We start from the raw sequence: 22,435 nt of genomic DNA on the forward strand, positions 1-22,435 counted from the left end.
TTAGTATTAATGATTGATAGATATAGATATTGCTGATCAGAAAAGCACCCATCTATATTGTTCAGTACTTCATCTGAAAATACAAAACAAAAACGGATTGCCTGGCTATAATTTGTAAAAGTGAAAATTATTGGAGATTTATAGTTCTTGGTTGTAAGATATGTAATACCTGCTGGTGTTTTCCTCATGGTGTTAGTATGCAATTTTGATGAACTGGGGAAAACTCAAGTAAACTGATAAATCAATTCATTTTCTTTTAGGAAAATGACTACATTGCATCGTACTTTGAAGATGGAGATGAATATGGAGCTAGTGACGATAATATGGATGAAGCTACTTACTAACCGTGCCTGGCATTGCGTGTAATTAATGTACACTCTGAAAGTATTCAACATTCTTGTTAGAATTATTTTAACTTTCCTCAGGTCACTGCAGGCTTTTGTTTTGCAGATGCAAAGGAATCCAAATAAGAAATATTGTTTACAACAAAGAAAAATGGGTTCCAACTAAACTACAATAAGCGTACGTTAGATCTAGTCACTTTGGACTGGTTGATTGAAAAGCAAATTACCAGTAACCGATCTTGTTTTAAATGCACTTGGGTTGGTGGTTGCACTAGCATTTATGTACTAATATATAATTATGCAAATCTTGTAGGAAAGAGTCACAAAAATGAGGTAGAAAACATAACAGTAGAGGTAAATGTTAAAATATCCTCCTTGGTGGCAATTTGCAAGTCAACACTTTCAGAGTTTTTTTTTAATGATTATTGATAATGATCATTGCCATTTATTATGAACCCTAAAATCCTGTCAATGAAAGTAGACTGGTTCATTGCATCTTTGGTGCTAGAATGTGTCAGGTCTCTTTGCTGGTTCCGACTTAAACTAGTATAAATAAATGTTCAAAGCAATAGGTTTGAATAAATCTGATTCATATTGACTGAATCTTTATTTAGGAATGCTTCAGCTATTTGCAGTATCAAATAGTACGTATTATAAAGAAATGCAATCATGTTTACAGAAGCCAACTGCCTCCATTGCCCAGGCATGTAACCTACCTCTTAAAATTCTGACTGCACAAGTATATGTCCTTGGGTACTTCAAACCTCCAGATCACCTTTTCAATGTAACTGTTTATATATTGCACCAGATGAGATACAACAATAATACAAAGCCTTAGAAACTTTCTTAAAAGAAAGAGGCAGTCCAGTTTGGCTAAGAATGTGAGTATGAATGTACGTTTGATAAATCCCTACCCTCTGAGCTGTGCCAATTTAAAGGAGCCCAAACAGCCCTGAATTTTTCAAATCCAAGAATATATGAAAAGGAACATGGGAGAGTACAGTACAGAAAAGACCAAGCAGTCCATCTGTCTGGTCCCAAATACTAATTCTTAATTCCCCACTCCCTCAAATATATATCCATTTCTCCCTTAAATTGTTCCGCTATCTCCGTCCCTGCGCAGTCTATTCCATATGTTTCCACACTCTCCATAAAGTAGTTAAATCTAAATTGTCTGCACCTTCCCTCTTTTAAGCTTGAGCCCACATCCGCAGGCAACCTCAAACATATTATTGGGTTCAGTTTATTTATTCAGTTATGAATCTGGAATATCTCTAAGCTTTCTCTTTGCCACAGTAAATAATTCCAGGCTCTTCTACCTGTCTTACCTAGTTTAAGACATCTGAGCTATTATCTGTTTTGATGCCATTTTTATTTTTTGCAGTGCCTCTAATGGATATCCTTGCTATAGTATGGTAACCAAAATTGTCCACTGTACTTCGTGTGGATGTACTAGTGCCTCATCATCACCTCCTAAGATACTAATCCCAAGATTTTATATTCAAGGCTGAGATAGATAGATTTTTGGACTGTAGGGGAATCGAGGGATATGGGGATCGGGCAAGATAGTGGAGTTGAGGTTGAAGATCAGCCATGATCTAATTGAATGGCAGAGTAGACTCGAGAGGCCGTATGGCCTATTCCTGCTCCTATTTCTTATGTTCTTATCCAGTTAGCTTTTGTTACTGCTGTTACACACTGTTGGTTTGGTTTCAGTGAGCTGTCCATCAAAATGCCCGATTCTTCTCCTGTAGCGTAGAGTGATTTAGTTTATATTCCCACTTTTAATTCGCTTCCCTAGTCTTATTTGCCACTTACCAGCACACCTTCCCTATCTATCCAGATCCCGTTGTACTTTGTTTGCCTGTTCTTTTTAGTGTGGATGCCCTACCTTACTGTAATGCTTTTTGCAAACCTTGTTACGGATCTTGGCTCCAAATACATTTTATATATTGCAGTGGCCCCAGTATTGATTCCTATGGCATCACATTAGTGAACCCTTGTATTGTTGATGCATCTTCATTTACAACCATTATTTATTTTCTCAGATCTATAAGAACATAAGAAATAAGAGCAGGAGTAGGCCATACGGCATCTTGAGCCTGCTCGGCCCTCCACTAAGACGATGGTTGATCTACCGCAACTTCACTTTCCTGTCCTTCAAAAATCTGTCGATCTCAATCTTGAATATACTCAATACTCAAATAGACTGCATTCACAGTTCTCTGGGGTAGAGAATTCCAAAGATTCACAACCCTCTGAGTGAAGAAATTTTTCCTTATCTCTGTCTTAAATGGCAAACCCCTTATCTTGAGACTATGACCCCTGGTTCTAGACTTACTAGCCAGGGAAAACGGCCTCTCAGCATCTACCCGGTCAAACCCCCTCAGAATTTTATAGTTCAATGAGATCACCTCTCATTCTTCTAAACTCCAGGGAATATAGGCCCATTATACTCAATCTTTCTTCATAGGACAACCCTCTCATCCCAGGAATCAATCCAGTGAACCTTCACTGCATCCCCTCTAAGGCAAGTATATCCTTCCTTAGGGAAGGAGACCAAAACTGTACACAGTACTCCAATATTTAGCCAATATTCAATCCACTTCAGAAGCTTGCCTCCTATTCCATGCCTTTCTGCTTCGTGAACTAATTGCTTTTGTGACACACTATCAAAAGCCTTGCTGAAATCATATCCTCCAGAATATTGTTGTCAAGAAAAGAACATCCGTCTTTCTTGACTTCGGACACCCCAAAGCGCTTTAGACAATGAATTACTTCTGAAGTGTAGTTGCATTTTTGTAGGCAAGCACTAATGAGGCAATGAGGTAAATGACCAAATAATCTGTTTTAGTAGTGTTGGGTGAGGGATAAATGTTGATTGTACACTGGGAGAACTCCCTGCTGAAGTTAAATATTTCTGATGAATCATTCCCTGTTCCATTATAAGCTTAATCATAAACTCTAACATTGTTGTCACTGTTCACAAGATGTTCTTTGAACTCCTGGTTATTACTTATCAAGTGCAATATTTTTATTTTGGAATAGAAGAGGCTATGCTTCAATCAGCCCGCTGCCCTCTTCTAGCGCAAACCTGCATGTAGCCACAGAACATTTGAACAACTTACTAAATGGAAAATGGTGGTCTGATTGGAAGGACTAGAATTACCCTGACAAATTATTTAAAAAATTTAAGACTTGAAAACAAATGTGCAGTATTATTTTGCCTTAATTTTTTTAATCGGTTTCATTGTTCAAGGGAAATTAGTGTATCATGGCTTGTTTGCATTTGATTTTGTATAGTACATGCATATTTTTTATGTGCATAATAAATTATTGGTGTATGCTATAAAGTTTGCCAACAGTATGACATTTCTGCAAATCTTGTAATTAAATATTTATTTCTAATATGATTTTGTTTTCATGATGTAAACTTAACATACCACTGAAATATACAAATGCCTTAAAGTGTTGCATTAATAAAGTATTTGGATACTAGATTCTTGGATAACCATTTTGTTGTGGAATCCCAATCATGGTTCAATTTTTGTTTGGATTTGCTTCACTTTGTCAGTAGTTCACAAGTCAGACTAACACAAATTTGGTTTGATCTGCTATTACAACTGTTACACTGAAATTGGATCATTTGCTGCACTTTTGTGCTTGTCAAGATGAGGAATGGCTAGTCATAGAATCATACAGCACAGAAGGGGGCCATTTGGCCCATCATGCCTGTGCGAGCTCTTTGAAAGAGTTATCCAATTAGTCCTACGCCCCTGCTCTTTCCCCATAGCCCTGCAAATTTTTCCCTTTCCAGTATATATCCAATTCCCTTTTGAAAGTTACTACTACAAACATATGAAATTGATGGCAGGAAAAGACCAGCTGGTCCATCAAGCCTGCCCCACACTTCCTTAACCCCCCCACCGCACAGCCATGTAATCTGCTGGGAGAAGCAAAAAACCCAGGGCCAATAAGGGAAAAATATTCTGGAATCTGTTTCCACCAGCCTTCTGGCCAGTGAATTCCAGATCATAACCCGTTGTGTAAAAAAAAGTCTCCCCTTCTGTTTTTTGCCAATTATCTTAAATTGGTGTCCTCTGGTTACTGATTCTCCTGCCAATGGAAATAGTTTCTCCTTTATGAAGGGTTTTGACAAAGTAAATAAGTTTGAATACCTCTATTAAATCTCCCCTTAACCTATCTGTTTAGGATAATTATTCTTAACAGTACCTTCAATTACACAAGCCTTTTTTATGAGGCATACATTGGGGGCTCAAATCCTGGAGGCTCTGCTGTTCTTCTGCCATATCGCTGATGGGAGTCTGGTAGAACCTCCCCTGCCACAGAAAACAGCAGGGACCTGCTTGTGCTGGGTCTCTGACATGTTTGGAAGTTTCCAAATGTCCTGTAAGGGGTGGAACCTTCGTCTGCTGCTTAAAAGCTTAATTCCTGCTTGTCTGGCTCAGTTGGGACCTGTCGTATCACTGGAGACTGATATGCTGAGTGAGTTTAGTACGGAGAAGGTTCACTCGCCTGATTCCTGGGATGAGGGGGTTACCTGAGGACAAGTTGGGCCTGTATAAACTGGAGTTTAGAAGAATGAGGGGTGATGTTATTGAAACATATAAGATCCTGAGGGGACTAGAAGGGGTAGGTGCTGACAGGATGTTTCCCCTTGTGGCAGAGACTAGAACTAGGGGCCACAGTTTAAAAATAAGGGGTCTTCCATTTAAGACTGAGATGAGAATTTTTTTCTCTGAGGGTCATGAGTCTGTGGAATTCCCTTCCCCAGAGAGTGGTGGAGGCAGGGTCATTGAATATTTTTAAGGCTGAGTTAGATAGATTCCTGATTAATAAGGGAGTCAAAGGTTATAGTAGGTAGACGGGGAAAGTAGGGTTGAGGTCACAATCGGATTAGCCATGATCTTATCAAATGGCAGAGCAGACTCGAGGGGCCGAATGGCCTATTCCTCTTAATTCATATGTTCGTAGCACTGGTCTCCAACTGGGTGAAAGTGCAGTTCAACCAGGCAGTGGCCTGGATATCTGAAGTGGGCATTTCAAAAAAATCTTTCTGATCTGCCTCATTTTATAGAGGGCTGAGAGGGTCATGGCCAAGGTCAGGGGGAGCCTGGGCGCACCCTCAAGTAGTGGGCGGGGGGTTGGACATTCCAGCCACATGGAACTGGCGAGAGATGTTCCCACCTGCTCTTTGCAAATTAGATGCTCTCCCACTGACCCTGCATACTCCAGCAAGGGCTATGATGACGGTGGGCGCGATCCTGATGCCTGGAATTTTGTTGCTAATTTGTTTATTCATTGTATATTTAGCCTAAACTAAATATAAATGGGCAATGCATTGCATCAAAAGTGTCTCCATTTTTATTTTAAAAGTTATGACAGATTCCTAAAGATTACAATTTGGTTACTAAGCTTTAAGAGAATACAACTGAAGTAAATGTTGGAATTTCATTCTTTAACAACCACATTTAGCTTTGTAATACCATCAATTTAGAGTCATTTGGTCTTTTCACAATTATAATCTCCAGCTTCACTGTTCAGAATCAATAACTGCTACATAAAATATTAACTTTCAACAGCCTCAATACTAACAAAACATCTGCATGTCTTCAACTATAGTCAGTCAATAAATACATTTTTATATTAAAACTTAATTTTAGGCAGCAGAATCCCTTTACTATATGAACAGGTGAAATTAAGACAAAGGTGGTGCAGTGGCATTAGAGTGAGTTACTATCTCTGCACTTACAGGAGAACCATTTTGTGGACTAATCACTTCAGAACTACACTGAACATCAATGTGTTGCCATCAGGGTAGCCTTCAAGGTTTAAAGAACAGGGAGGGAGGGGGGAAGGGGGAATAATGCTAAATGCATAATTTTTGACACTGGATAGCAGGTAAATAAAAGTTACACATTAAAACTTTACAGCGTCCTTAAACAAAAGTTTTGCAATTTAATAACTAATTTATTTTAACAACCGCAAAAGAAATCTTGATCATGTCTGGCTTAGTAATGTATTTAACCAAACTAAACAGGATCACATGCAGTTACTTAAAGACGCTGGTTAAATAATGACACAAAGCTGCTGTTTAGAAGAGAAGTACAATACTAACCCAAGTGCAATTAATAATGTTGCACATCATTACTTGACTCAGGCACAAAACTCCAGTTGCTTTAAATTCAGCAAATTCTGTGTCAGTGTCAAGTTTTATGTTACCATATCCCATAAATATTGGAAGGCAAATCTGAACTGCTCTATTTATCATTTTGCAAAATTTGGTTTACTTATGCAGTAGTTTATGGAAAAAAATGAGAATTTGTAACATGATGCAATTTCCCCTGTTCCTCCCCATTACAACTGAAGGCTATTGGATATAGTCCTTTTACATCTGCACTGCACACAAAGTCCTGTGCTAGATGTTTGTGGCACTGCACACAGTCCTGTGTTAGATGTTTGAGGTCAGGTGACAGACACCTGAACTTTTGAGTTCACATGCTCAAGGGCCTTCTCTGAGGCTATTTTAGTCCTTTTGATAGGATTAATTTCATAGCTATTCTTTGGCTCTTGCTGTGCAGGCTGAGTAATAGGTAGGTTTGTTGATTCCATAGTAGAATGATGGCTCGTCTCAACCTTTACCAGAACTTCATAGTAGAGTAGATAAAACACTGGTGTAACAATCCCAACTACCAACATTATCATCACTGCATTCCACCAGCGCATGCCCCAGTCAGCTCCATAATGGGGATCTTTTCGTGGCAAGATTTTGCGATCTGCTGCTTGATAAAATGGTTGTGTAGATAAAGCTGAAACCACCTCATTTAAATGCTCCCTTGTGGTGTCATGAGATTTCACTATCCTTTCTATGTCTTTATCAACCTCTCGGAGAAAGCTGTCAGCGTTGTCATTCGATGAAGAGGAATCTACACCTGTGTTGGATTCCTGAAACTGTGCATTAGATTCCAAGGCAGCACGTGGAACTAGTCTTGATTTGGTAGGGCTGTGCGTCTCGCCTAGTAAAGTGATCTTTTTCACAGGGATCTTTATAGATCTGAGAGCAAAAAAGTCCTGGTCGTTGATAAGATTATTAACCCTCTTGATATCTGCAACCTGAAAATTAAATTTAAATATTTAGTAAGAAAAATACAATCATACTAAGGACAGTATGTTCATGTTATTCTTGCTGAAGGCTTTTCATAATGCATCTACAAACTCTCTTCAACATCAGTAGTGCAGTAAATGTATGACATCAATCAGATTGCATTTCTAACACCAAAGCAGGTGTGGTCTCAAAGTCTATTCCAATCTCAGCTAAGCAACTGCACTTATTTCTTAAATGAATCAGACAGTACTCTAAATCAGAATCCTCTTTAACAACCTGAGACAGCAAATAGGAGTTCCTCCTGCCAAAAACATTACATCAAATGTTTTGATCCTATTTGGTTCACTTTGATCTGCTGCAGAAGAACAGATTCCTGTGGCTCCATACTGACCTCTCATCACTTTGCTGGACATCAAGATTAGGATCGCAATCTTAGATTCTGCTACTCTGCATCCTTAGTGGAAAAACAAAAACGTCTTTCATAGCTACTAATGGGGCAGAAATTGCTTGCAAAATAATGGTGAGGTCAACAGCGTTGTTAGTGGCGAAATGGAGGAGCAAGTTCCAGCATTCACACATGCGCGGAGAAATGCGGAAATCTAGAACTTGATCCTCCTGGTTTGCTGGCGCTATGATAGCTTCGAATTAAAGGTATATCGCATGCTGCAATCAGGGAAATCATTGAAAAAGCACCAACTTACTCATCTGCCCAGCTGGAAAGTTACTAATATTGCCACAAAGCAGGTACGCTCAAAAATAACAGTTTTAATAGCATGGTAAGTCTTAATGACTGCCAAACAACTAAAAATTAACTTTTTAAAAATGTGGACTCTCATTACTCTTTTTAATAGTTTTTGGTAATTTAAAAATTAAAAATTTTAATTTTTTTTACTTTTGCCTTCTGTCTCTTTTAGTTAATTCAGTTATTTCTTACCCTCTCTTTTCACTGTCTATAACTGTTTTTATAATGATTTTAATGTTGCACTTTTCACTTCCTGGTTTTCACTTTGGAAGCCTGCAGACACTTAACGCAGCTTGTCAAGAATACTACAATCTGATTGGTCGAGGGGAGAGCGTGAACCTCTCACTTCTCCCAGGGTCCTAGCTTCGCTTGAACTGACGCTGAGCTCAACACTGCTTCCTGTTCGAGGAAGTGCCCAAAGTAAAGACCGTGGTAAGTTAGTGGGTTCGTAAAAATCTATGGAGCGGCAAGCACAATTGATTCGCCGCTCCAAGCAATTTCTGCCCCATTATGATGTCCCTATACAGCTGCATTGTTGGAATTATAATTCTATTTTTCCAAATAGACTCACACTGAATCAACTTGTGACTTAGTTTTAAGACTAGAAAATCTGCAGTAGCGTTGCCTACGATAAGGCAGAAGATAAGGTCTTATATACAGAAGATAAGGTCTTGTAACATTGGTTATGGTAGATGAGACAGCGTGGTTTGTGGGAGTGGGTTATTTGGGAGGGGTACAGAAGAACTGTATTGGGGAAGTGAGGAGTTACAGAGGTTGTGATATTGGTATGGAAAATATTGAACATTTCTGGGAAGCAATTGGGTATAGCGGTGAAGGATTTGGGGATAGTGAGGGTGAGGGGTAGAGCAAGTAACTGGGCACTGACCAATTACTGTAACTGGAGCAAATAGGAGTTGGGGTGTATGGTGTGAAATATTTCAATTGAAGGGATCACTCTAAACTTGCCAAAAATTGTCAACATAGAGGTACAGTGCTCGCTAACCTACATTGGCTCCCAGTCTGCCAACACTTCAATTTTAAAATTCTCATTTTCATGTTCATATCCCTCCATGGCCTCACCCTCCCAATCTCTGTAACCTCCTCCAGCCCTACAACCCTCTGAGAACTCTACTTTCCTCCAACTCAGGACCTCTTGTGCATCCCACACTTCACCACACCACTGGCAGCTTTCAGCCATCTAGGCCCTAAGCTCTGGATTTCCCTCCCCAAACCTCTCTGCCTCTTCACCTCTCTCTCCTCCTTTAAAGACACTGCTTAAAACTTACCTCTTTAACCAAGCTTTTGGATACCTGTCCTAATGCCTCATTCTTTGGCTCGGTGTCAATTTTTTTGTCTGATTATGCCCCTATGAAGTGCCTTGGGATGTTTTACTACGTTAAAGGTGCTATATAAATGCAAGTTGTTGTAGTGTACTGCTTGAACAAGTAACAAAATAATGAAGAGGATGCTACCTAATTATATATGTACTGACTGAATGGAGAAACATTTAACAGAAGGGCAAAATTTTGTTTGATGAGGGTTTGATCATTGATAAAGCAGAGGATTTCTTGGCATGCAAGTCAACAGGTCAGGTGCTAATTATAGCATGTATTCTCACAATTCACCAAAACAGTTCAGTTTAACTTACATACAGACTAATTAAAGCCACGTGAGATGTGGTAAATAATTCATTCATAAAGCTGACTACAGTAGTTACCATTGCGCATTTAGCCTTTAGATAACATTCAATAGTACTGTCCTCCATGACATCATGTCATATTGCACTGCATCAAATTAATTTGCCTGTAAACTTTTATCCTTGTTAGTTTAAATACTGCACAAATTTGCAATAGGAACATTTGTTTTGTTTACTACAGAGTACAAACAAATACTTTTTCCAAACAGCATTATAAAATGGTATCTATTGTACTCTTATAGGTACTACTTTTGACAGATCAACCGTGACATTGCATTCTCAATGCAATTTTTGTTTTCAAACTTTTGAAAATGCACACATAACAAACAACTCATAAATTAGAAGCATAATGGGTCACACATGCTTGCCAAATGGGCAGTACTGCATATTGGGATCTAAATTTGAATTAGGATCAGAAGTAAGTGAAAAAAGCCACAAAAAAGGCAAATGGGATTATGAATTTTATATACAGGGGCATAGAATACAAAAGCAAGGAGGTAATGATGAATATGTACAAGTTGGTGAGTGCAACCAATGTGTAGTTTTGGGCACCCCATTATATAAAAGATATTGGTAACATGCAAAAGGTACAATATAGATATACTGGGATGATACCAGGGATGAGAAGAAACAATTATGATGAAAGACTTAAAAAGTGAAGACTTTATTCACGAGAGCACAAAAGGTTAAGGAGGGATCGAATATGAAGGTTCAAATTATTTTCACTGGTTGGTGGATCAATAACAATGGGGCATAATTTTGGATTTTTTCTTATTTCTTCTCACGATATGGGTGATGCTGCCAAGGCTGCATTTAATGCCCTTCCCTTGCTGCGCTGAGGTGGTAGTGGTCCTTGTGGTGATGATGCTACAATGGTAGTACTGTACTAGAAGTATAAAAGGGGAGGCTAGAAAAAACTTTCCCCATGCAAATGATTAATAGAATATGGCATATATTGCCACAGATGGCTACTGCAGCTGAGGCAATTTTGACATTTAAGAGGGAAATAGATAAATACTTGTAAAAAAAATACTAATGGACATGGGGAAAAGTACAGAAATAGGATTACACTAAATAGTGCTGATGTGGAGCTAGAACTAACAATAAAGCATGATGGGTCCTTCTGTGCTGAAATTTCCATGATTCTGTGAATTTAATAACAACAGTAACAAGCTACTAACAGAAAAATTCTAATTATTGTTTCTGCATGAATAACATTTTTGAAAGGGTAATGGAACCAAAATTTGAGACATATTTAGTCTTATTTATTTTACCCCATTTAAGATTTTTTAAAGAAGCAAAAAAATTGTGATGACTAATGTATATTTTATACAACACAGTCACACAAAGCTTACCCATATATTAAGGCACTGATTTAGTTTTGGACAAATGCAGTTGTGTCCACTTTTATTTCTTGTACTATTTCCTAAAGTAGCGATCCCAACAATACATTGTGATGCTTAGTAAAAAGTAAAAGCACTGCACTTCAAAACTCAACATTAGAACGCCTTTCTGCACTGCCACACTATTCTGCAAGTCTCATTTACTTCTGCAGTTGGAGTCATCTAGAAGTAGTGTAAACGGAGGAGTGAGCCACGCTTTACAGCCACTAAAACTCATTTTCTACAATAGAACCTTTTATGTACTTGTCATTTTTATTCCGTGTTCTTGCTTTCACTTCAGTTTTACACCAGAGTGTTCTGTGCCTTTACTTCTACATCTGCAATATATTTTCTATTCTATTTTCTGCCAATAGCTTTCTTTACCATTCCTTCCACCTCTTCTTTGTAACAATCCTTTATGTTATGACTCAAATCATCACTTACAGTACAGCAGTACTGCAAAGCAAGTGCATTCAAGGTGTCACCCTCTTGAATTTCTCGGACTAGGTACACGATATCATCCAACCGATCTTTGGATGTGCTTCTTCGTACTTTCTTTCCTCTTGGTCTCAGCTCAAAACACTCTACGTCCTCTTCTGAAAGTTCATTTTCTGACGGTGTGCCATTTGCAAACACATAAACATTGCCTCCCAATGCCGGCTGAACAGTAGCCGGCAGGAAACGAGTTTGACTTCTCCCTGTCATGGTCAACTGTAGAGAGATTTAACAGAAATTAGTCTAATATTACCCTAAGAAAAATAAACAAACAATTTACTTAGATAACAAGATAGGTACAGACGAGAAAGGCCATTCGGCCCATTCCGTTTTTTAAAAAACTAATCATCTTATCACAGTATCCAGCTGTTTTGTAGATTATACCAGGGCTTTTGTCTCCATTATCCTACGAAAAAGTCAATTTTATTGGTTTATCCCTCTGCGTGAAGAACTTCCTAAATTTGCCATTCAATCGTTTGAATTTATGTCACAGTATAATCTGAATGCCCCAGATTTCATTTTTCTATGGTACTTACAATCTTTTATACTTCTAGGAAGTCCCCTCTCTTTTAAGACTGAAAACACATTTCAGTATTTTTCTCTCGATGTACTGTTCACTTTATTGATAAAGGTTGAAGTTTTTAAAAATAGCAAAACCAAAACCATTTCTATCAGTCCAAAAGGTTACAATGAAATACACTGCACATAGAACTAGCAGTTTTCAAATACATCCTGAATTCTACTTCAAATATATTTGGAGGTATATCAAATCCTGTCCTTACACAAAGTCCATAAATACATTCTTCCCAGCAGGAGTCACTGGATATCAATCAGGAAGAGGAAAACTTAATTTTCCCTTTCCTAGTCCAGGGGTGCTAACGTCAACGGCGCTGACCCTCACTCTCTGACACCCTGGGAATCAGTCAGGTGCTGACCCTCACCCTCTGACACCCTGGGGTCTCCCTTTGGGCAGTCAGGCGCTGACCCTCACCCTCTGACACTCTGGGGTCTCCCCCCTGGGCAGTCAGGCGCTGACCCTCACCCTCTGACACTCTGGGGTCTCCCCCCTGGGCAGTCAGGCGCTGACCCTCACCCTCTGACACTCTGGGGTCTCCCCCCTGGGCAGTCAGGCGCTGACCCTCACCCTCTGACACTCTGGGGTCTCCTCCATGGGCAGTCAGGCGCTGACCCTCACCCTCTGACACTCTGGGCCGGGAGAGGGGAGACCGCAGATCCTCCTGAACGGGTCCATACGCTATATTCAGCGGGACGAGGCCGGACTCACCTGCTCGCTCTACCGGCTCCATCTCTTCACCGCGGTCCAAGCCACGTCGCCGGGAATCTGCCAGCACCGGCCATCGCGCTGCAGCCGCGGAGAGCAGCCCAGGGCCGGGCCTGGGGGGGGAGGGTCAGTGGTCCGAGCTCGGCTGACGTGTAACAGGCTCCGGTTTCCCGCAGACTCGGGTTGTCGGGCTCCGCTCCGGGCCGGGATCGGGTGGTCGGATGTCCGGTCGGGGCCGGGGTCGGGTGGTCGGGCTCCGCTCGGGGCCGGGATCGGGTGGTCGGGCTCCGCTCCGGGCCGGGATCGGGTGGTCGGATGTCCGGTCGGGGCCGGGGTCGGGTGGTCGGGCTCCGCTCCGGGCCGGGATCAGGTTGTCCGATGTCCGCGTATCTCTCAAACTGCCAGATCAACGAACGACTGTAATCTCGCGAGATTCAGAGCGCGAGCGCGGCGCGCGCGTTGGTTGGTTGTTGGGTTTGGGAGTGGGATTAGTGAGAATTGGGAGTGGGATTAGTGAGAATTGGGAGTGGGATTAGTGAGAATTGGGAGTGGGATTAGTGAGAATTGGGAGTGGGATTAGTGAGCATTGGGAGTGGGATTAGTGAGAATTGGGAGTGGGATTAGTGAGAATTGGGAGTGGGATTAGTGAGAATTGGGAGTGGGATTAGTGAGAATTGGGAGTGGGATTAGTGAGAATTGGGAGTGGGATTAGTGAGAATTGGGAGTGGGATTAGTGAGCATTGGGAATGGGATTAGTGAGAATTGGGAGTGGGATTAGTGAGAATTGGGAGTGGGATTAGTGAGAATTGGGAGTGGGATTAGTGAGAATTGGGAGTGGGATTAGTGAGAATTGGGAGTGGGATGAGTGAGAATTGGGAGTGGGATTAGTGAGCATTGGGAATGGGATTAGTGAGAATTGGGAGTGGGATTAGTGAGAATTGGGAGTGGGATTAGTGAGAATTGGGAGTGGGATTAGTGAGAATTGGGAGTGGGATTAGTGAGAATTGGGAGTGGGATTAGTGAGAATTGGGAGTGGGATTAGTGAGAATTGGGAGTGGGATTAGTGAGAATTGGGAATGGGATTAGTGAGAATTGGGAGTGGGATTAGTGAGAATTGGGAGTGGGATTAGTGAGAATTGGGAGTGGGATTAGTGAGAATTGGGAGTGGGATTAGTGAGAATTGGGAGTGGGATTAGTGAGCATTGGGAGTGGGATTAGTGAGAATTGGGAGTGGGATTAGTGAGCATTGGGAGTGGGATTAGTGAGAATTGGGAGTGGGATTAGTGAGAATTGGGAGTGGGATTAGTGAGAATTGGGAATGGGATTAGTGAGAATTGGGAGTGGGATTAGTGAGAATTGGGAGTGGGATTAGTGAGAATTGGGAGTGGGATTAGTGAGAATTGGGAGTCGGATTAGTGAGAATTGGGAGTGGGATTAGTGAGAATTGGGAGTGGGATTAGTGAGCATTGGGAGTGGGATTAGTGAGAATTGGGAGTGGGATTAGTGAGCATTGGGAGTGGGATTAGTGAGAATTGGGAGTGGGATTACTGAGAATTGGGAGTGGGATTAGTGAGCATTGGGAGTGGGATTAGTGAGAATTGGGAGTGGGATTAGTGAGAATTGGGAGTGGGATTAGTGAGAATTGGGAGTGGGATTAGTGAGAATTGGGGGTGGGATTAGTGAGAATTGGGAGTGGGATTAGTGAGCATTGGGAGTGGGATTAGTGAGCATTGGGAGTGGGATTAGTGAGAATTGGGAGTGGGATTAGTGAGCATTGGGAGTGGGATTAGTGAGCATTGGGAGTGGGATTAGTGAGAATTGGGAGTGGGATTAGTGAGCATTGGGAGTGGGATTAGTGAGAATTGGGAGTGGGATTAGTGAGAATTGGGAGTGGGATTAGTGAGCATTGGGAGTGGGATTAGTGAGAATTGGGAGTGGGATTAGTGAGAATTGGGAGTGGGATTAGTGAGCATTGGGAGTGGGATTAGTGAGAATTGGGAGTGGGATTAGTGAGAATTGGGAGTGGGATTAGTGAGAATTGGGAGTGGGATTAGTGAGCATTGGGAGTGGGATTAGTGAGAATTGGGAGTGGGATTAGTGAGAATTGGGAGTGGGATTAGTGAGAATTGGGAGTGGGATTAGTGAGAATTGGGAGTGGGATTAGTGAGAATTGGGAGTGGGATTAGTGAGAATTGGGAGTGGGATTAGTGAGCATTGGGAATGGGATTAGTGAGAATTGGGAGTGGGATTAGTGAGAATTGGGAGTGGGATTAGTGAGAATTGGGAGTGGGATTAGTGAGAATTGGGAGTGGGATTAGTGAGAATTGGGAGTGGGATGAGTGAGAATTGGGAGTGGGATTAGTGAGCATTGGGAATGGGATTAGTGAGAATTGGGAGTGGGATTAGTGAGAATTGGGAGTGGGATTAGTGAGAATTGGGAGTGGGATTAGTGAGAATTGGGAGTGGGATTAGTGAGAATTGGGAGTGGGATTAGTGAGAATTGGGAGTGGGATTAGTGAGAATTGGGAGTGGGATTAGTGAGAATTGGGAATGGGATTAGTGAGAATTGGGAGTGGGATTAGTGAGAATTGGGAGTGGGATTAGTGAGAATTGGGAGTGGGATTAGTGAGAATTGGGAGTGGGATTAGTGAGAATTGGGAGTGGGATTAGTGAGCATTGGGAGTGGGATTAGTGAGAATTGGGAGTGGGATTAGTGAGCATTGGGAGTGGGATTAGTGAGAATTGGGAGTGGGATTAGTGAGAATTGGGAGTGGGATTAGTGAGAATTGGGAATGGGATTAGTGAGAATTGGGAGTGGGATTAGTGAGAATTGGGAGTGGGATTAGTGAGAATTGGGAGTGGGATTAGTGAGAATTGGGAGTGGGATTAGTGAGAATTGGGAGTGGGATTAGTGAGAATTGGGAGTGGGATTAGTGAGCATTGGGAGTGGGATTAGTGAGAATTGGGAGTGGGATTAGTGAGCATTGGGAGTGGGATTAGTGAGAATTGGGAGTGGGATTAGTGAGAATTGGGAGTGGGATTAGTGAGCATTGGGAGTGGGATTAGTGAGAATTGGGAGTGGGATTAGTGAGAATTGGGAGTGGGATTAGTGAGAATTGGGAGTGGGATTAGTGAGAATTGGGGGTGGGATTAGTGAGAATTGGGAGTGGGATTAGTGAGCATTGGGAGTGGGATTAGTGAGCATTGGGAGTGGGATTAGTGAGAATTGGGAGTGGGATTAGTGAGCATTGGGAGTGGGATTAGTGAGCATTGGGAGTGGGATTAGTGAGAATTGGGAGTGGGATTAGTGAGCATTGGGAGTGGGATTAGTGAGAATTGGGAGTGGGATTAGTGAGAATTGGGAGTGGGATTAGTGAGCATTGGGAGTGGGATTAGTGAGAATTGGGAGTGGGATTAGTGAGAATTGGGAGTGGGATTAGTGAGCATTGGGAGTGGGATTAGTGAGAATTGGGAGTGGGATTAGTGAGAATTGGGAGTGGGATTAGTGAGCATTGGGAGTGGGATTAGTGAGAATTGGGAGTGGGATTAGTGAGCATTGGGAGTGGGATTAGTGAGAATTGGGAGTGGGATTAGTGAGCATTGGGAGTGGGATTAGTGAGAATTGGGAGTGGGATTAGTGAGAATTGGGAGTGGGATCAGTGAGCATTGGGAGTGGGATTAGTGAGAATTGGGAGTGGGATTAGTGAGAATTGGAAGTGGGATTAGTGAAAAATGGGAGTGGGATTAGTGAGCATTGGGAGTGGGATTAGTGAGAATTGGGAGTGGGATTAGTGAGCATTGGGAGTGGGATTAGTGAGAATTGGGAGTGGGATTAGTGAGAATTGGGAGTGGGATTAGTGAGCATTGGGAGTGGGATTAGTGAGAATTGGGAGTGGGATTAGTGAGAATTGGGAGTGGGATTAGTGAGCATTGGGAGTGGGATTAGTGAGAATTGGGAGTGGGATTAGTGAGAATTGGGAGTGGGATTAGTGAGAATTGGGAGTGGGATTAGTGAGCATTGGGAGTGGGATTAGTGAGAATTGGGAGTGGGATTAGTGAGAATTGGGAGTGGGATTAGTGAGAATTGGGAGTGGGATTAGTGAGAATTGGGAGTGGGATTAGTGAGAATTGGGAGTGGGATTAGTGAGCATTGGGAATGGGATTAGTGAGAATTGGGAGTGGGATTAGTGAGAATTGGGAGTGGGATTAGTGAGAATTGGGAGTGGGATTAGTGAGAATTGGGAGTGGGATTAGTGAGAATTGGGAGTGGGATTAGTGAGAATTGGGAGTGGGATTAGTGAGCATTGGGAATGGGATTAGTGAGAATTGGGAGTGGGATTAGTGAGAATTGGGAGTGGGATTAGTGAGAATTGGGAGTGGGATTAGTGAGAATTGGGAGTGGGATTAGTGAGAATTGGGAGTGGGATTAGTGAGAATTGGGAGTGGGATTAGTGAGAATTGGGAGTGGGATTAGTGAGAATTGGGAATGGGATTAGTGAGAATTGGGAGTGGGATTAGTGAGAATTGGGAGTGGGATTAGTGAGAATTGGGAGTGGGATTAGTGAGAATTGGGAGTGGGATTAGTGAGCATTGGGAGTGGGATTAGTGAGAATTGGGAGTGGGATTAGTGAGCATTGGGAGTGGGATTAGTGAGAATTGGGAGTGGGATTAGTGAGAATTGGGAGTGGGATTAGTGAGAATTGGGAATGGGATTAGTGAGAATTGGGAGTGGGATTAGTGAGAATTGGGAGTGGGATTAGTGAGAATTGGGAGTGGGATTAGTGAGAATTGGGAGTGGGATTAGTGAGAATTGGGAGTGGGATTAGTGAGAATTGGGAGTGGGATTAGTGAGCATTGGGAGTGGGATTAGTGAGAATTGGGAGTGGGATTAGTGAGCATTGGGAGTGGGATTAGTGAGAATTGGGAGTGGGATTAGTGAGAATTGGGAGTGGGATTAGTGAGCATTGGGAGTGGGATTAGTGAGAATTGGGAGTGGGATTAGTGAGAATTGGGAGTGGGATTAGTGAGAATTGGGAGTGGGATTAGTGAGAATTGGGGGTGGGATTAGTGAGAATTGGGAGTGGGATTAGTGAGCATTGGGAGTGGGATTAGTGAGCATTGGGAGTGGGATTAGTGAGAATTGGGAGTGGGATTAGTGAGCATTGGGAGTGGGATTAGTGAGAATTGGGAGTGGGATTAGTGAGCATTGGGAGTGGGATTAGTGAGAATTGGGAGTGGGATTAGTGAGAATTGGGAGTGGGATTAGTGAGCATTGGGAGTGGGATTAGTGAGAATTGGGAGTGGGATTAGTGAGAATTGGGAGTGGGATTAGTGAGCATTGGGAGTGGGATTAGTGAGAATTGGGAGTGGGATTAGTGAGAATTGGGAGTGGGATTAGTGAGCATTGGGAGTGGGATTAGTGAGAATTGGGAGTGGGATTAGTGAGCATTGGGAGTGGGATTAGTGAGAATTGGGAGTGGGATTAGTGAGCATTGGGAGTGGGATTAGTGAGAATTGGGAGTGGGATTAGTGAGAATTGGGAGTGGGATCAGTGAGCATTGGGAGTGGGATTAGTGAGAATTGGGAGTGGGATTAGTGAGAATTGGAAGTGGGATTAGTGAAAAATGGGAGTGGGATTAGTGAGCATTGGGAGTGGGATTAGTGAGAATTGGGAGTGGGATTAGTGAGCATTGGGAGTGGGATTAGTGAGAATTGGGAGTGGGATTAGTGAGAATTGGGAGTGGGATTAGTGAGCATTGGGAGTGGGATTAGTGAGAATTGGGAGTGGGATTAGTGAGAATTGGGAGTGGGATTAGTGAGCATTGGGAGTGGGATTCGTGAGAATTGGGAGTGGGATTAGTGAGAATTGGGAGTGGGATTAGTGAGAATTGGGAGTGGGATTAGTGAGCATTGGGAGTGGGATTAGTGAGCATTGGGAGTGGGATTAGTGAGCATTGGGAGTGGGATTAGTGAGAATTGGGAGTGGGATTAGTGAGAATTGGGAGTGGGATTAGTGAGAAATGGGGGTGGGATTAGTGAGAATTGGGAGTGGGATTAGTGAGGATTGGGAGTGGGATTAGTGAGAATTGGGAGTGGGATTAGTGAGAATTGGGAGTGGGATTAGTGAGCATTGGGAGTGGGATTAGTGAGAATTGGGAGTGGGATTAGTGAGAATTGGGGGTGGGATTAGTGAGAATTGGGAGTGGGATTAGTGAGCATTGGGAGTGGGATTAGTGAGCATTGGGAGTGGGATTAGTGAGAATTGGGGGTGGGATTAGTGAGAATTGGGGGTGGGATTAGTGAGAATTGGGAGTGCGATTAGTGAGCATTGGGAGTGGGATTAGTGAGAATTGGGAGTGGGATTAGTGAGCATTGGGAGTGGGATTAGTGAGAATTGGGGGTGGGATTAGTGAGCATTGGGAGTGGGATTAGTGAGAATTGGGGGTGGGATTAGTGAGAATTGGGAGTGGGATTAATGAGCATTGGGATTGGGATTAGTGAGCATTGGGAGTGGGATTAGTTAGCATTGGGAGTGGGATTAGCGAGCATTGGGAGTGGGATTAGTGAGCATTGGGAGTGGGATTAGTGAGAATTGGGAGTGGGATTAGTGAGAATTGGGGGTGGGATTAGTGAGAATTGGGAGTGGGATTAGTGAGCATTGGGAGTGGGATTGGTGAGCATTGGGAGTGGGATTAGTGAGAATTGGGAGTGGGATTAGTGAGAATTGGGAGTGGGATTAGTGAGCATTGGGAGTGGGATTAGTGAGAATTGGGAGTGGGATTAGTGAGAATTGGGAGTGGGATTAGTGAGCATTGGGAGTGGGATTAGTGAGAATTGGGAGTGGGATTAGTGAGAATTGGGGGTGGGATTAGTGAGCATTGGGAGTGGGATTAGTGAGAATTGGGAGTGGGATTAGTGAGAATTGGGAGTGGGATTAGTGAGCATTGGGAGTGGGATTCGTGAGCATTGGGAGTGGGATTAGTGAGAATTGGGGGTGGGATTAGTGAGCATTGGGAGTGGGATTATTGAGAATTGGGGGTGGGATTAGTGAGAATTGGGAGTGGGATTAGTGAGCATTGGGAGTGGGATTAGTGAGAATTGGGAGTGGGATTAGTGAGAATTGGGAGTGGGATTAGTGAGCATTGGGAGTGGGATTAGTGAGAATTGGGGGTGGGATTAGTGAGCATTGGGAGTGGGATTAGTGAGAATTGGGGGTGGGATTAGTGAGAATTGGGAGTGGGATTAGTGAGCATTGGGAGTGGGAATAGTGAGCATTGGGAGTGGGATTAGTGAGCATTGGGAGTGGGATTAGCGAGCATTGGGAGTGGGATTAGTGAGCATTGGGAGTGGGATTAGTGAGAATTGGGAGTGGGATTAGTGAGAATTGGGAGTGGGATTAGTGAGCATTGGGAGTGGGATTAGTGAGCATTGGGAGTGGGATTAGTGAGAATTGAGGGTGGGATTAGTGAGAATTGGGGGTGGGATTAGTGAGAATTGGGAGTGGGATTAGTGAGCATTAGGAGTGGGATTAGTGAGAATTGGGGGTGGGATTAGTGAGCATTGGGAGTGGGATTAGTGAGCATTGGGAGTGGGATTAGTGAGCATTGGGGGTGGGATTAGTGAGAATTGGGGGTGGGATTAGTGAGAATTGGGGGTGGGATTAGTGAGAATTGGGGGTGGGATTAGTGAGAATTGGGAGTGGGATTAGTGAGAATTGGGAGTGGGATTAGTGAGCATTGGGAGTGGGATTAGTGAGAATTGGGGGTGGGATTAGTGAGAATTGGGAGTGGGATTAGTGAGCATTGGGAGTGGGATTAGTGAGAATTGGGGGTGGGATTAGTGAGAATTGGGAGTGGGATTAGTGAGCATTGGGAGTGGGATTAGTGAGAATTGGGGGTGGGATTAGTGAGCATTGGGAGTGGGATTAGTGAGAATTGGGAGTGGGATTAGTGAGCATTGGGAGTGGGATTAGTGAGAATTGGGGGTGGGATAAGTGAGAATTGGGAGTGGGATTAGTGAGAATTGGGGGTGGGATTAGTGAGAATTGGGGGTGGGATTTGTGAGAATTGGGGGTGGGATTAGTAGCATTGGGAGTGGGATTAGTGAGAATTGGGGTGGGATTAGTGAGAATTGGGGGTGGGATTAGTGAGAATTGGGGATGGGATTCGTGAGAATTGGGAGTGGGATTAGTGAGAATTGGGGGTGGGTTTAGTGAGCATTGGGAGTGGGATTAGTGAGAATTGGGGGTGGGATTAGTGAGCATTGGGAGTGGGATTAGTGAGAATTGGGGGTGGGATTAGTGAGAATTGGGAGTGGGATTAGTGAGCATTGGGAGTGGGATTAGTGAGAATTGGGGGTGGGATTAGTGAGAAATGGGAGTGGGATTAGTGAGAATTGGGAGTGGGATTAGTGAGCATTGGGAGTGGGATTAGTGAGAATTGGGGGTGGGATTAGTGAGAATTGGGGGTGGGATTAGTGAGAATTGGGGGTGGGATTAGTGAGAATTGGGAGTGGGATTAGTGAGCATTCGGAGTGGGATTAGTGAGAATTGGTGGTGGGATTAGTGAGAATTGGGAGTGGGATTAGTGAGCATTGGGAGTGGGATTAGTGAGAATTGGGGGTGGGATTAGTGAGAATTGGGGGTGGGATTAGTGAGAATTGGGGGTGGGATTAGTGAGAATTGGGAGTGGGATTAGTGAGAATTGGGAGTGGGATTAGTGAGAATTGGGGGTGGGATTAGTGAGAATTGGGGGTGGGATTAGTGAGAATTGGGAGTGGGATTAGTGAGCATTGGGAGTGGGATTAGTGAGAATTCGGGGAGGGATTAGTGAGAATTGTGAGTGGGATTAGTGAGCATTGGGAGTGGGATTAGTGAGAATTGGGGGTGGGATTAGTGAGAATTGGGAGTGGGATTCGTGAGCATTGGGAGTGGGATTAGTGAGAATTGGGGGTGGGATTAGTGAGAATTGGGGGTGGGATTAGTGAGCATTGGGAGTGGGATTAGTGAGAATTCGAGGTGGGATTAGTGAGAATTGGGGGTGGGATTAGTGAGAATTGGGGGTGGGATTAGTGAGAATTGGGATTGGGATTAGTGAGAATTGGGAGTGAGATTAGGAGTGAGCATTGGGAGTGGGATTAGTGAGAATTGGGAGTGGGATTAGTGAGAATTGGGAGTGGGATTAATAATGGGATTAGTGAGAATTGGGAGTGGGATTAGTGAGAATTGGGAGTGGGATTAGGAATGGGGTTAGTGAGAATTGGGAGTGGGATTAGTGAGAATTGGGGGTGGGATTAGGAATGGGATTAGTGAGAATTGGGAGTGGGATTAGTGAGCATTGGGAGTGGGATTAGTGAGAATTGGGAGTGGG

The 22,435-nt window shown here is 43.0% G+C and overlaps 2 protein-coding genes across 4 annotated transcripts in view; one reads left to right on the plus strand and one right to left on the minus strand.

The window, feature by feature from the left end:
- Positions 1-3,802, plus strand: part of polr3g (polymerase (RNA) III (DNA directed) polypeptide G) — a 33,764-nt gene extending 29,962 nt beyond the window's left edge. For both annotated transcript variants that reach the window (XM_067982829.1, XM_067982830.1), the window contains one exon: positions 261-3,802. In XM_067982829.1, coding sequence (XP_067838930.1) covers positions 261-344 — 84 coding nt within the window. In that variant the 3' untranslated portion in view covers positions 345-3,802. The remainder of the gene's footprint in view (positions 1-260) is intronic.
- On the minus strand, positions 918-13,495 carry lysmd3 (LysM, putative peptidoglycan-binding, domain containing 3). Of its 2 annotated transcripts, none has more exons than XM_067982828.1 (3): positions 13,071-13,495; positions 11,735-12,001; positions 918-7,478 (listed from the first exon to the last, which is right to left on the minus strand). In XM_067982828.1, the coding sequence occupies exons 2-3, from the start codon at positions 11,993-11,995 to the stop codon at positions 6,831-6,833; spliced, it is 909 nt and encodes a 302-aa protein (XP_067838929.1). In that variant the 5' UTR covers positions 11,996-12,001; positions 13,071-13,495; the 3' UTR covers positions 918-6,830. The 2 variants fall into 2 exon arrangements, with proteins under 2 accessions (XP_067838929.1, XP_067838927.1); XM_067982826.1 differs by having other exon boundaries at positions 11,675-12,001.
- Positions 13,496-22,435: the final 8,940 nt, after the last annotated feature.

Source organism: Heptranchias perlo, chromosome 4 (assembly GCF_035084215.1).
Source record: "Heptranchias perlo isolate sHepPer1 chromosome 4, sHepPer1.hap1, whole genome shotgun sequence".
Lineage (NCBI taxonomy): Eukaryota > Metazoa > Chordata > Chondrichthyes > Hexanchiformes > Hexanchidae > Heptranchias > Heptranchias perlo.

What these genes read in the sequence shown, in the direction of transcription:
- lysmd3 (XM_067982826.1), bottom strand. Translation starts at nt 11,995, where the DNA reads ATGACAGGGAGAAGTCAAACTCGTTTCCTGCCGGCTACTGTTCAGCCG. An exon ending in AAGAAGAGGTGGAAGGAATG is followed by an intron (nt 7,479 to 11,674) that starts GTAAAGAAAGCT and finishes TTTAATTTTCAG; the next exon opens with GTTGCAGATATCAAGAGGGT.